General features: G+C 43.3%; 1 protein-coding gene across 1 annotated transcript; it reads left to right on the top strand.

Annotated features, from left to right (window-relative positions):
* The first annotated feature begins 5,115 nt into the window (after positions 1–5,115).
* Positions 5,116–6,042, top strand: LOC146616405 (olfactory receptor 10A3-like). The gene has a single exon (XM_085374687.1). The coding sequence runs from the start codon at positions 5,116–5,118 to the stop codon at positions 6,040–6,042; it is 927 nt and encodes a 308-aa protein (XP_085230813.1).
* Positions 6,043–14,035: the final 7,993 nt, after the last annotated feature.

The following is a 14,035-nucleotide window of genomic DNA, read 5'->3' as shown; positions in this document are numbered from 1 at the left end:
ACTACTTGCTGTTTGTTTTTGATTGCTAATGTGGACCTAAACTGGAGAAAACTACAATTGACTGTGACAACTATGAAGATGATGTGGAGCAGGAACACGAGTGAAGCTATGAAGTATAAACATGAACCAGAAACATGAACATGCCCTGAACCGAAAGACGACTTGACGAGGAATTTTACTTTTATTTGTTTAATTGTTTACTAAATGATTGAGGTGTAAAATAAACTGCAGTGGAGTTTGAAAACAAAATATGGTTGTGTGTGGTTGGAGGATGTGTTTGTGCTGGGGGAGGTGCAAAGGGGGGCCTAGCAAAAAAAGTTTAACCACTGACATAGAATAACCTAAACTAAACTCAAGGCAACCTGATAATACTACAAGAACTACAAGAACCTTTCAATATACCTAAGAAATCACAAATATAACAATAAACTCAAAATGCGGGGTCACAGACCAATCCGCTGACATAGTGTTTCTGTGCTCAGTCTCCCTTTTGTGTTTCCATGTTGCTCTTCTTGTGTTTCATCTCATCTCCCCATTTGTCTCCCTGTTTATCCCTGCTCCTGTGTCTTGCCCGTGAGTCCTGCGGTGTCATGTTCATTTGTATTAGCTGTGTTCCGTGTGTATTTCCACTTCCCTTTTCACCCTTGTGTGTATTTATGTGGTCTTTTGTCATTCATTCTTTGTCAGGTCATCTGAATTTGGGTCCTCCTCTTCTCTCCTCACGATTTTCCATGGCAGATTGTGACAACATGATAACATGCAGTGCTGACGTTCCCGGGACTGGAGCAAATTCTCTTATGATAAACTACCCAACATGTGTACCTTTGGTCTCAAAATTTGTTCTTTGGGTTAGACCTTCCTCCCAGTTTTCTTTATTTAGGACCACCACTGCAGCGGCATCCAGTTGAACAGCAACTCAAAGAGACAACAGAATGAGGCCACCTAGCGTAGTGCAGACATTACATGTCATGTACTGGTCATTAATGCATCCCAGAGCTGGCAGTTACTTGCCTTCATCCAGCTAACCAGGAAACAATGGCAGCGCTCCTCCAGAGAGGCCCAGTCAGTTTGGATCACCTTACTTAACATTATTAATGATAAAGCTTTATAAAGATTTTAGAACAATGAAATGTCTCTTTGGCTCTTGGAGGAGGCGGACGCATCTTTCACCCTCTCCCTCCCTCCTCTTCCCTGCTTCTGCTTCAATGTCTTTGTCTAGTCTCGTCTAACTCTAACCCTCAGAGAGTTTCTCAGTCTTGTTCTCTAAAACCTAAAGAATTATGGATTTGATCAACTGGTCCCGTAACGGAATTGACACCTTCCTGGGCTTGGGAGAGCCCGACTGTCTACTGACTACTCAATGGTCGGTTGTGTCGTGCATCTGGCAACACTTTCAATGGAAGACATTGAATAATATCTACCAATTCTGAACCACGGTAACAGAGTTCTGGCTGATTGGAGCTGGCTTGGACCTGGCTTATCGAAGAACAAGTAGCGGTTACAGCTGTTCAAAATCTCATAAGGCTGGCCGACATGATAGACGATTGGCAGGGCTGTGAGTTCTCAGACTGTGTTTTGAATGCAATATGGATAAGATCTTGGAGAAGCTCATGGCTCTGCAATATGGATAACATCTTGGAAAAGAACAACGGGAATTGAGAGAATTGGTGACCAGTGATGGACATTAGACCAACTGTAAAAATTGGATGCAGTTGTTCGCACTAAACACAAACATTCACCATCTTCACTCATGTGGCTATCCCACTGGCGCAAGCTGCCAAGGTCGAAGCTGACTGGACCAACAAACTTCTCCATGATAACAGGGTTGTTGTCAGAACTCTTTGTCCCTCCTTCAAGGCCGCCTGGGTCCACTGGAGGCTGTTTACCTTCGCTTAACCAGGCCTGGTGCCACTTTCTCTCAGCTGAACACAGGATACACACACACACACGCACACTGATACTGATACCCCCTCACTATAACCATAGCTGGACTGGCCATTGGGCATACCGGGCATTTGACCAGTGGGCCAATGGTGATTTTTCGTTTTTATGGGCCGATGGTTTTTTTTTTCTTTTTTTCATAACGGTATAAACACTGAAAGGTGGTGGATTGGCCAGAAGCTGGGAGATGTGTAAAAATAACTTAATTGTTTGGTGGTGGCTATTGCGGAGCTTCCACAGATTCAGTAACATTAGCAAGTGTTGGAGGCGAGATGACGGAAAGGTGAGGCAGGAGGAGGAGAGACCCGAGGTGGCCGCCGGTCTGAGTATCAGGGGAACTGAACTTCAGGTGAGAACTTATGACCTGCAGTCTATCTGGGTCAGATATAAACCAAGTTTAGGTGGAGTTTATTTTCGTTATGCTGACTTTTTACAGTCAGTTACAATAACTCGTACTGCGTACTAGCTAGCACGATGGAGTTGCTATACAGCTGGGTGGGTGCTATGATGTTACTGATAGTGAACTTTATTTTATCTATAAGGTTAGTTATTAGAGTTGCCAACCTTCCTGTAAAAAACGGAATCGTCTCGTATCCAGAGAAAGTATTACGTGTTTCATGTTGAGCTGAAAAGGAACACAGTTTGTCCCGTACTTCAGCTACAATGAAAAAGACACAAAGCTGGACTTATTCTGTGTCTTTATGCTGCACAGCTGTTTCTTATTCTCTCATTCTATCCTCCTCTCTCACCTGTTGTTATTTCAATCATGAAACTGATTAATGATCAGCTGATCGGCTTTTCTCTCTTGTTTGTTTATCGCCCACTTCGTGCCAGAAAGAAGAAACCAGTGGATGTCGCGCTAAACAACAGCAGCACGTTTAAGCTTGATCAGCTGTTGTTAGAATTTAATAAAAAATAAATAAATTTAAAAAAAAAAAAAAAGAATTTAATTAATATAAATTTCTAGTATCAGCTCATGTTTGCTGGAGCCACAGCTGTAAAAGCTGCTGGTCATGATATCGGTTTGGATATGTGGTGAGAGGGAAACATGAAGAGGAAACCAGGAGATGTCCTTACTGAATTATCAGAGCTGAACAGGTGAAGGACAAACAGGTTTACCTTTTAGGTGACATGAATGAGTTGAAGGGAAGTTATGAACTGTTTCTGAGAGACAAATAACACCAGGATACGAGCTGACAGCTCGTAACAGTGCAGGGGCGGGTGTAGCAAAGTTTTGCCAGGGGCCAGGGAAAGGGGGGCACAAAGAAATACTTTCTTATTCTCATTTAAAATGTCTCGCTTTTAATAAATAATTATCTGATTCTTACAACAAACATTACATCATCTGATGTAAAATGTATAGAAATCAATTATTGTACATAGTGATTTTTTTCAGGGTCCCATCATAATTTCTTCAGAAGTAGCTAAGTATATGATGCCAGTATTTACCCACATTTTCTAGATTCTGTACCAGTACTGTGTGTAAAATGCCATCAAAAAGTCAATTAAGTTTTATTCTTTCTTACCTGTGCAGAGAATAGGCTTCTCTGTCTTAATTTCAGGTTTCCACCATGTGTTGTAGATAGTTCAGGAGGTTAACTCGACCAAGCAGTCTTTGGGTTTTGGCTAAATACTGTTTAGAATACCAGAATAGGGAGGATGGTGTAGGTTTAAGTTTATTAGATTGATACATATATACCAACAAAACTGTGTCCATCACTGTAACAACAATTTTTGTTTTCATTCAAAGGCTTTATGGTTTTTCCTATAATACCTGGTGCGCCAGTCTCTAGTCAAAATGCCCGGGCCGATTTTTTGTCCCAGTCCAGCTCTGACTATAACCCACCCTCCCTCCAATCCAACGCCTCCTCCCGTGCTTACTTCCCATCCGATGTGGACAGCGGATCAGCTGGAGGCGCAATCGAAGATTGCAGCGATCCCAGATCCAGCTGTACACACTAGAATATTCTCGCATGTTGCTTGTCTGTGTTTTATTGTGTTATGGTGTGGTGATATCTTTGCATTTCTGGATTATCCTTTTGTGTTACACATTTCAATGTTTTTTTCCCTAGCTTACCTAGCCTGACCTGTCTCCCCAATGTGACGTTTGTGTATTGTATGTACGGTCGGCAAGGTCTGTCATCTCGGTTGTGGGCAACCGCAACCGAAAAATAAAAATGTCATTTCATCATATCATCGGGGAAGATCAGGGATGTATAGCAGCTTCAATCTTAAATCAGACAAGGATGGGACAACATTCCTCTCCCAAAAATCCAGCAGTTAGTCTCATCAGCCAAGATGTTTACAGACTGTTGTTAAAAGAAAAAGGGATGCTACACGATGGTAAAAATGGACTTGTCCCAACTTATTGCGGCCATCACATTAAAAATGATTGTTTTTCCTAAAAGGCTATGTTGTGAGTAAAATATGGGTTTGTGAGATTTGCAAATGATTGCATTCTCTTTTTATTTACATTTTGCACTGTGTTCGAACTTCAGAAATGTTGCTTTTAATTTTTTCTATGAACATGAAATTCATTTATGTATGATATTTCACCACTCCAGACCTAAATGTCTGTAGATTCAAATTCCATTTTGAAACACATAACAAACATTTAGAGAAACATGTAGGGACATTAGACTTTCCCTTAAAAACAACACAAATGTTATCTTCCTCTACAGTTCTGAAAAGCTTTGATATTATATTTTTTATAAAGCAGCTTACTTAAAACAAATGTCAGAAACAGACAAAGACAAAACAAAGGAATGTATGCCATTGCCTCCAACCTTGACCCACCCACTTCATTTCTTCTCCTCTTTGCCGTTGCTATAAATGTTAGGCTTTTGTCTCTTTGAGCTGGGAGGGAGAGTAATGACTAAAATGTTGTGTTATAATGTCATTTGTTCTTCAGTTCAAATTAATTTCTCAGCTCAAATCTTGAACCTTATATAAAACAGTTTATGTTTATTATTTCACTGCTTATGTAAACATTTTGTCACGGGTGTCACACCTGTTGAGAATGAATGTGTCATAATGGCATAACAATTATTTGTAAAATAGCATTTAAACAATATAATAGACTTCTCTTGGGCATCTGATACCCATATCTATATCTTAAAGAACCACTGATAACATTATTATTGATTTTGTTCACTGTCTCATATTAAGCAGAAAATGAAAAACTCCAGTGAGATTGTGTCATTTGTGCTGTCTGCTTATGGAAATGTTGGGGATTTAAAATACCTGTATTTAACCATAATATTGTTTTGGTATGTCTCTATATGTGTGGCCAACATAGTTCTTATTGTGGTCATACATGTGGACAGAAGGCTGCATGAGCCAATGTATATACTGCTCAGCAATTTATGTGTGAATGAAATAAATGCCAGCACATCACTGTATCCTCTTTTGCTCTCACAGATGTATTCAGACAGTCATGAGGTGACCCTGCCATGGTGTTATCTGCAGATGTGTTGTTTGTACACAAGTGCACCTGCTGAGTTTTGGAGTTTAGCAGCCATGGCCTATGACAGATATATTTCAATCTGTCATCCATTACGTTATAATGTCATTATGAACACAGAGAGAGTGCTTAAGATCATTCTGCTTGTGTGGGTTTTTTCATTTCTTATTTTTATACTCTCATTTTCTTTCATCTTCAGTTTGCAGTTTTGTGGAAATATTGTTGACAATGTGTATTGTGAGCACCAATTAATAATTAGACTTTCATGTTCAGTTTCAGTCCAAAGCTCTATAGCTATCATATTCTTTGTCATAATGAGTATTTTCATACCATTCAGTCTCATTTCAGTCTCTTATGTGAAAATTTTGACAGTCTGTCGAAAAACATCCACAGAAAACAAGCAGAAAGCCATGACGACATGCACCCCTCAGATCGTCTCTGTGTCCAACCTGTTTGTTGGCTGTATTTTTCACTCTATTAACTTCAGGCTTTTAATAAGTCAGGTACCAGATGAAGTCAATATCATTTTACCTATGTATATGCTCATTTGTCAACCAATGCTCACCCCTTTTATGTATGGATTTAATTTGCCAAAGATAAGGCAATCATGTAAAAGGTTTCTGTTTAAGAGAAAGTAAATGTCTTTGTTCAGCAAAAGACAGTCTTGAAGCCTCTCTGCTGTCTGGTGAAGAAACATTAGGCAACGGGCGTATGGTTTGTAGACATGAAGAAAATAAAATCTGGTAAGTCATATATTTTAATTTCTAAAATGCTGATGTCATTGAAAGTTGTATTGCTTTTTTTTTTTTAAAGTAACCCTATAACATGTAATTTCCTCTTTTCTCCTGAGATAATCAGCTTTCAGTGAAAGGCTAATGTTATTATTCTGACACACAAATCAATGTATTAAACACACTTGTATGAATAAAATGGTTGGTTTTTTTCAATAATTTAGTTAAAAGTTATAAGTTTAGTAGTTTAGAATAAACCATCAGGCTCATTCAACAACCTAACCCTCAAAAGCATGACGTTTCCCTCAGGCACTAAAACAGATTTTTGTTCATTACACTGTCATCAAAAGGATTTGTGTTTCTCTCCCAAGTGTTTCTCTGCTACAACAAACTTGATTAGTGATCATCAAGTTATTAGGCAGGTGAAAGGTGATGATCAAGGTGGCTAGATCATTTAAATAAGGCATATTAGAACAAGGTTTAGAGTTCATAAGAGAAACTCCATTCATTTTAGGAGCACTGAATAGTGGCATATATCAGCATTCATATCACCTAACATACATTTATACCAATTTACATGAGATAATCGTGAGCTTTTATTAAAGAGTGTCATTGTACAGTTTGAGTCTTCTCCTCAATAAGACGAATGAATGTAATGAGAGAGAAAGTGAGTAAGATTAGATCCCTCAAACAGGTTTGAAGAACAGTTAGGGATCAGGAGTCAGTTCAAGGTCTTACATATTTGACACAATTGGGTAAGCAATAGTGTGTGGATAAAAATGATGATCCATACACATGTGCAGGTCTGTGTGTGTCGGGAGCTGGGAGAAGACTTAATGAAGAGAGATGTAAGGCACCAGGATGCAACAATACTTCAAAGTTAAATGACAGAAATGTAACCAGAGAAAAGGTTCAGGTTCAATCGGGAAGAAAGTAATTAATCTCCCTTACCACATAGTAAATAAGAAGTCTTTTATATTTGATTTGACTAGTGCTGAATTCAAATGTTAATGGCTGAGGCATTTACTTGAGTCATTTTCTGTCTGATTGCCGGTGATGCCTGAACATAGCTACATGGCTGTTTGAGCTCTGCTGTCTTCCTAGAGCTACTGTTACTGTCGCTTAAATAGCTTTCTTACATAATTTCCTTAGGGATTAATAAAGTATTCTGATTCTGATTCTAAATATACGTTGACAACATTTAGGCTAGCTTTAGCATCATCAGAATTGCAACACTTATCATAACTCGGTGAACTAAACAGAATCTTACCTCTGATAAAATATTTACTGTAAACATGAGTGACTGCCATTCTTTGCCGTTCCCCTGATGAGATTCGCCCCTTAGTTCCTTAAGGTCCTGGATGTTGTTGGGCTTTCTTGGTTGACACGCCTCTGCTGCATTCCATGTAGATCTGGGGTAGTGCTTCTGGATTGGCAGATTGGAGCTGTGATTCTGATCTTTAAGAAGACAGACTGGAGGGTGTGTTCTAAATATAGATGGATCACACCTAAACTAATGGTACGTCAGGCAGTAATGCCTAGCCGAAAGTCCCAGGTATTTTCCTAGTGACCACTGTGAAAGGGGCAAGACTGGAGGATAGCCAGGAAAGACTGGATGTGTGAGTCTAGTCCTCTAACCCACTAGTCCTATAAAGACCCGGGCTGACCTGGACAAGAAATGGTAATAAGGCACTCCAAGAGCACATGGGTTAAGGGACTGTGAATACACCAGAATAAAAGCAACTTTGGAGGTGGGGTGCCCCCGGCCTCTCGGCCTGGGGCTCGGTCACTCAGGCGCAGCTGGGGGCCGGCGGAGCTCACGGGCGCGTCACTGCAACTCCCCCTGACTTCTGCTCCGCGGCTGCTGGGCGAGCCCTCATCTGGGACTCTCCTCAGCTCTTACTGGAACAGTGGCGCGGCTGCCCCTCTGTTGGTCTTCCATGGTCTCTTGTGTTCTGGGGGCCTCTGGATGTCTGGAGTTTTGATCTCCTCCATACCCGCTTCACACCCTGGAGGACGGGGCTGTGGCCCCCCCACACTCCCTAGCAGATCATTACATGGAGAAACCTTTGGAAGGCAAGCATGCTGATCCACACAGGTATGCACACATGGGTATTCACAGACGCGGACTAAAGCTTTCTTGGCTGCTGCCTCAAAGCACACTGTGCGCTGTCTATCTTGCGTGCTGCACAATATCGTTTATTATTTAGTAAATATTGATATCTATGACTAGCTAGTTTATTGTGATGGTGCTTTGTTTTCTCTATTATTATGTTGCTCTTTGTTGTTTGCTGTCTCCTCTGTTTGTTTTTTTTGTTTGTTTTTTTTTTTTCTCTCCATACAGGTGACCCAGGAGTTCTTTTTTTTTTTTTTCTCTCTCTCTCTTCCCCCCCCTTCTCACCGTCTCTTCTCCCCTTTGGTTTTCTTTCTTTCTCTCCCCCTCTTTCTCTCATTCATTCCCCCTGTCCTATTTATTAAAAAAAAAAAAAAAAAAAAAATGACAAAGGATGAACTGAAGCTCTGCCATCACGTAATGTCGCATACTGCTGTTTCTGATGTCATTTAAAAAAAAATAAAAATAAAAAAAATAAAAAAAAAAGAATAAAAGCAACTGCAAGTAAAGGGGCCAGCAGTACCACTGCACTACATTAGAATGTCAGATAAGTGAAACTCATAGCCTGGTTTTAAACCACAGCATAAGAGGATCGACCCCTATGAAAAGACCATTGAGGGAACAGTTCACCCTGCCCGGGATAGGGTTACCAGGGCTCTGCCCTGGAACCAGGCCGGGGAGGGTTCCCGAGGGCGAGCGTCTGGTGGCCGGGACTTAGTCCATGGGGCCTGGCCAGGCACAGCCCAAAAAAGGGACATGGGCCCATCTTCCTGCAGGCCCACCACCCGCAGGAGGCACCGTAGGGGTCGGGTGCAACGTGAGCCGGGCGGCGGCCAGGAGCGGAGGTCCTGGCGGACCGATCCCAGGCTACCAAGACTGGCAACTGGGACATGGAATGTCACCTCTCTGGTGGAGAAGGAGCCTGAGCTAGTGCGTGAGGTTGTGAGGTACCGGCTAGTTATAGTCGGGCTCACCTCAAAGCATGGCCTGGGCTCTGGAAGCAGTCTCCTGGAGAGGGGCTGGACTCTGTCTCAGTCCGGAGTTGCACCTGGTGAGAGGCGTTGGGCTGGGGTGGGTATCTGGGTATCCCCTCTGCTTGCTGCTGGTATGTTGGGGTTTCTCCCAGTGGATGAGAGGGTTTGTTCCCTTCACCTTCAGGTCAGGGAACGGGTCCTGACCGTCATCTGTGCTTATGCACCGAGCTGCAGTTCAGAGTACCCAGCCTTCTTGGAGTCGCTGGGTGGGGCACTGGAGGGTGGTCCTCCTGGGGACTCTGTTGTCCTACTGGGGGACTTCAATGCTCATGTGAGCAACAACAGTGAGACCTGGAAGGGCGTGATTGGGAGAATCCCAATCCCAAATCTGAACCCGGGCGGTGTTTTGCTATTGGACTTCTGTGCAAACCACAGTTTGGCCATAACAAACATCATGTTCGAACATAAGAGTGTCCATAAGTGCACGTGGCACCAGGACACTCGAGGTCACAGGTCGATGATCGATTTTGTAATCGTATCACCAGACCTGAGGCCATATGTTTTGGACACTCGGGTAAAGAGAGGGGCTGAGCTGTCAACTGATCACCACCTGGTGGTGAGTTGAATCAGGTGGTAAGGGAGGACGTTGGACAGACCTGGCACGCCCAAAGGTACAGTGAGGGTGTGCTGGGAACGTCTAGCAGAGGCCTCGGACCTCGAGATCTTCAACTCACACCTCCAGCAGAGCTTCAACAGCATTCCGAGGGAGACTGGGGACATTGAGTAGTAGTAGGTGCCTGTTGTGGTGGTAATCCCCGAACCAAATGGTGGACACCAGAGGTGAGGGGAGCCACCAAGCTGAAGAAGGAGTCCTACCGGGCTTGGTTAGCCTGTGGGACTCCGGAGGCAGCTACTGCCACGGTCACCGGGTCAATCCCCAAGCTCTCTGTCCTGGTCGTTGTGTCCTTGGGCAAGACACTTTACCCTACCGCCTACTGGTGTTGGCCAGAGGGGCCGATGGCGCGATATGGCAGCCTCGCTTCTGTCAGTCTGCCCCAGGGCAGCTGTGGCTACAACTGTAGCTTGCCTCCACCAGTGTGTGAATGTGTGAGTGAATGAATAGTGGCATTGTAAAGCGCTTTGGGTGCCTTGAAAAGCGCTATATAAATCCAATCCATTATTATTATCATTACTGATAGGCCAAGCGGAATGCAGCGTGGGTGGTGACCGGGGTGGTGGTCCCCATCTTTAAAAAAGGGGACCGGAGGGTGTGTCCCAAATACAGGGGAATCACACTCCCTAGCCTCCCTGGGAAAGTCTATGCCAGGGTGCTGGGGAGGAGAGTCCGTCTGTTAGTCAAACCTTGGATACAAGAGGAATAATGTGGTTTTCGTCCTGATCGTGGAACACTGGACCAGCTCTTTATTCTCTCGAGGATACTTGAGGGTGCATGGGAGTTTGCCCAACCAGTCTACATTTGTTTTGTGGACTTGGAGAAGGCATTCGACCGTTTCCCTTGGTGGGTCCTGTGGGGGGTTTTCCGGGAGTATGGGGTGTCTGGCCCATTGCTACGGGCCATTCAGTCCTTACATGACTGTTGCAAGAGCTTGGTCCGCATAGCCGGAATTAAGTCGGACTTGTTCCTGGTGGGTGACAGGCCTGCCAATGCTGCCCTTTATTACCGATTCTGTTCATAATTTTTATGGACAGAATTTCTAGGCGTAGCCAAGTGGCAGAAGGCTTTCGCTTCAGTGGTCTTAGGATCTCATCTCTGCTTTTTGCAGATGATGTGGTCCAGTTGGCTTCATCAAATGTTGGCCTCCAGCTCGCCTTGGAACGGTTCGCAGCCGAGTGTGAAGCGGCGGGAATGAGAATCAGCACCTCCAAATCTGAGGCCATGGTCCTCAGCCGGAAAAGGGTGGAGTGCCCACTCTGGGTCAGGGACGAGACCCTGACCCAAGTGAAGGAGGTAAAGTATCTCAGGGTCTTGTTCACGAGTGATGGGAGAAGGGAGCAAGAGATCAACAGATGATTGGTGCGGCAGCTGCAGCGATGCAGACGCTGTACCGGTCTGTTGTGGTGAAGAGAGAGCTGAGTGTAAAAGCGAAGCTCTCAATTTACCGGTCGATCTATGCCCCTACCCTCACCTATGGTCACAAGCTGTGGGTAGTGACCGAAAGAACAAGATCGCGAATACAAACGGCAGAAATGGGCTTCCACCAAAGGGTGGCTGGCCTCTCCCTTAGAGATAGGGTGAGAAGTTCGGCCATTTGGGAGGGGTTCAGCGTAGAGTCGCTGCTCCGCCACATCAAAAGGAGCCAGTTGAGGTGGTTCAGGCATCTGACAATGATGCCTCCTGGGCGCCTCACAGGCGAGGTTTTCCGGGCATGTCCCACCGGGAGGAGGCCCCGGGACAGACCCAGGACACGCTGTAGAGATATCTCTCAGCTGGCCTGGGAACGCCTTGGTGTTCCCCCCGGATAAGCTGGAGGAGGAGGCTGGGGAGAGGGAGGTCTGGGCATCTCTGCTTGGGCTGCTGCCCAACCCGGACCCGGATAAGCGGAGGAAGATGGATGGATGGTGTCACGTCCGGTGTGGCAGACGTGTGGAGTTGTAGAAAGGACCCAAAAGGCGGCAGCTCTGGTGCAGGTGAGTATTTATTTACAGGAGTGGGTACAAACAGCAATGGTGGGTGAACATGAAACTGGAAAACCTAAACTGGGTAAAACTAACAAAACAAACCAGAAACGAAGTTGCAGGGAGGTCCGGGGAAATACATATGGAGAGATGCAGGGAGACCAAGGGGAAACAACACAGACGAACCAGCAACGACTAAGACAGAAGACAAGACTTAAAAACACTCAGAGAACACAGGGAGATCACACACAGGTGGGGGACACAGCTGGGAGTGATAAACGTGACGAGACTCGGGAGGCAAACTGAAAACACTCACATAAGAAGCAGACCTACAAAATAAAACAGGAAAGACATACACGCAATGACACAACACACAAACTTCACACAGACTGGGGAACACATAGGAACATGTAGAGCTGGGCGATATAAGATTTTTTCATATCACGATATGTTTTTTTCATTTCAGGCGATAACGATATCTATCACGATATAAGCCAAATAACTATATTTGTAAGATTTAAATGTGCCGTTGCTCACAAGTAAAATGTGAAATAATCAGCAGCTTGTTTTTATTTAAATATTTATTTCCCATAATAAGTTCAACAGGGTAGATGTACTTAACCCTTTACAGCCGATCGGAGCGGGCACGCTCTGTTTTGCGTAACTATTTTTAAATCCCGGTAGCACTGCAACCACGTAAGCTAGCGCAAAAATTTTTTTTGCATATGAAACCGGAGGAGTTGTACTTACATCTTATGCCATCAGCTTGTCCTCGGTCACGGTTTCCTTCCACATAAAGCTTTGTAAAAACTGCATAAAAAGCGCTTGCAGGAACAAAAACATAATATTCCAGAAACACGCTTTACCGATCCAATCAGCTGGTCATAACACTTCCTACGTTGGAATAGACATCAGCGCGAACTTTTGCATTTCCGCCATTACTTGCCCGAAACCGGAAGTGACGTCATTTTCGCGGAAATGTAGTCTTTTTTACTATCAGGGCCTCAGGGCCTATACTCGTCTTTTTAAAAGTTATCTTTGACTTTATGACTTTCTGTGTCGTTTCTGGGATGCTTAGGACTCATATTGCACTGCTGGAAATAGTTTATTTTGATGCATATGCTGCTTTTTTGCAAATTTGCAGTATAATATTTATTTTCGTTTTTCCTGCAGTGTATAGAAATTGGTGTATTTCAAAAATAAAACTATGAAGACACTCAAAATAAACTTCCTGTGGTGGGAAACTATTTTGTGCAACTTTTTTGTATTTACAGTTTTGAGGGATAAGCCTCTTAAATTTCTCTAACTACAAATATATGTTAAAAAATCAAAAACGATTTTCAATTTTTTTGTAGTTTATTGCACTTTTTTGCAATTTATGTAATTACTATGCACTTAATGAATACATATTATTAAAATCTGGGCTATAATGGTTGTATTGATGTATAGCAACTTGAAATGCTCCCAAAAATGGCTCCACAGCATGTAAAAATATGATATAAGCTCTGGCGGACTTGGTTCTATGGTAGGTCTTAAAGGGTTAAGGAACATGAGACTTTTTCAGATAAATAAAGGCAAATATGGCAAACTACACAAAAGGCAGCCGCTGAAGCATTTAAGTTTCAAAATAGAACAAACAAAACAGACTACTAAATTGTCAATTCCACTTAGAAACAAAATATTAATTCTAAAAATAAATCTTAGTTTGTTTTACAGAAGATCAGACAAAATTGACTAACTTTTGTCAATATCAAATAAAATGAGAACTAAAAGGAAATTCTCACTCTCTCCTTGTTGTATAGCTTAGCTTTTCAAACAGTTACTTTAGTCTGATAAAAGCCGAATGACGAATTAGCACTTCCAGTCAGAGATTGAGCATGCACCGCTTTATTGTATTTCCAGACTTGCTTTCGGCACGCGCTACTCTGTTTTTGTCAGACTTGAAATAGCTGAAATACCTTCACACTACGGAACTTCTGTGGCTCTTCCATTCGACAATCTCTCCGGCGTTGGAACCATCATCTGTTTTCTCTTCGGTAACCTTCGGTCACGCTCGGTTGATCTTTCTCTAGTCGGCGCACTCATTTCCTCCATTACCGGGCGGCACAGCGGCTGGTTGCTTCCCAAACAAATACACATGTGCGGCACGTAACAAGTCACGTGACGTGACGCTGCG

This window comes from Diplotaxodon limnothrissa, linkage group LG16 (genome assembly GCF_057381915.1).
Source record: "Diplotaxodon limnothrissa isolate DT_005_m linkage group LG16, D_limnothrissa_male_GT1.1, whole genome shotgun sequence".
In the NCBI taxonomy this organism is placed as follows: domain Eukaryota; kingdom Metazoa; phylum Chordata; class Actinopteri; order Cichliformes; family Cichlidae; genus Diplotaxodon; species Diplotaxodon limnothrissa.
Note: the sequence above shows the minus strand (reverse complement) of the source record. Positions and strands in the feature narration are given on the sequence as shown.

What these genes read in the sequence shown, in the direction of transcription:
- LOC146616405 (XM_085374687.1), top strand. Translation starts at nt 5,116, where the DNA reads ATGAAAAACTCCAGTGAGATTGTGTCATTTGTGCTGTCTGCTTATGGA.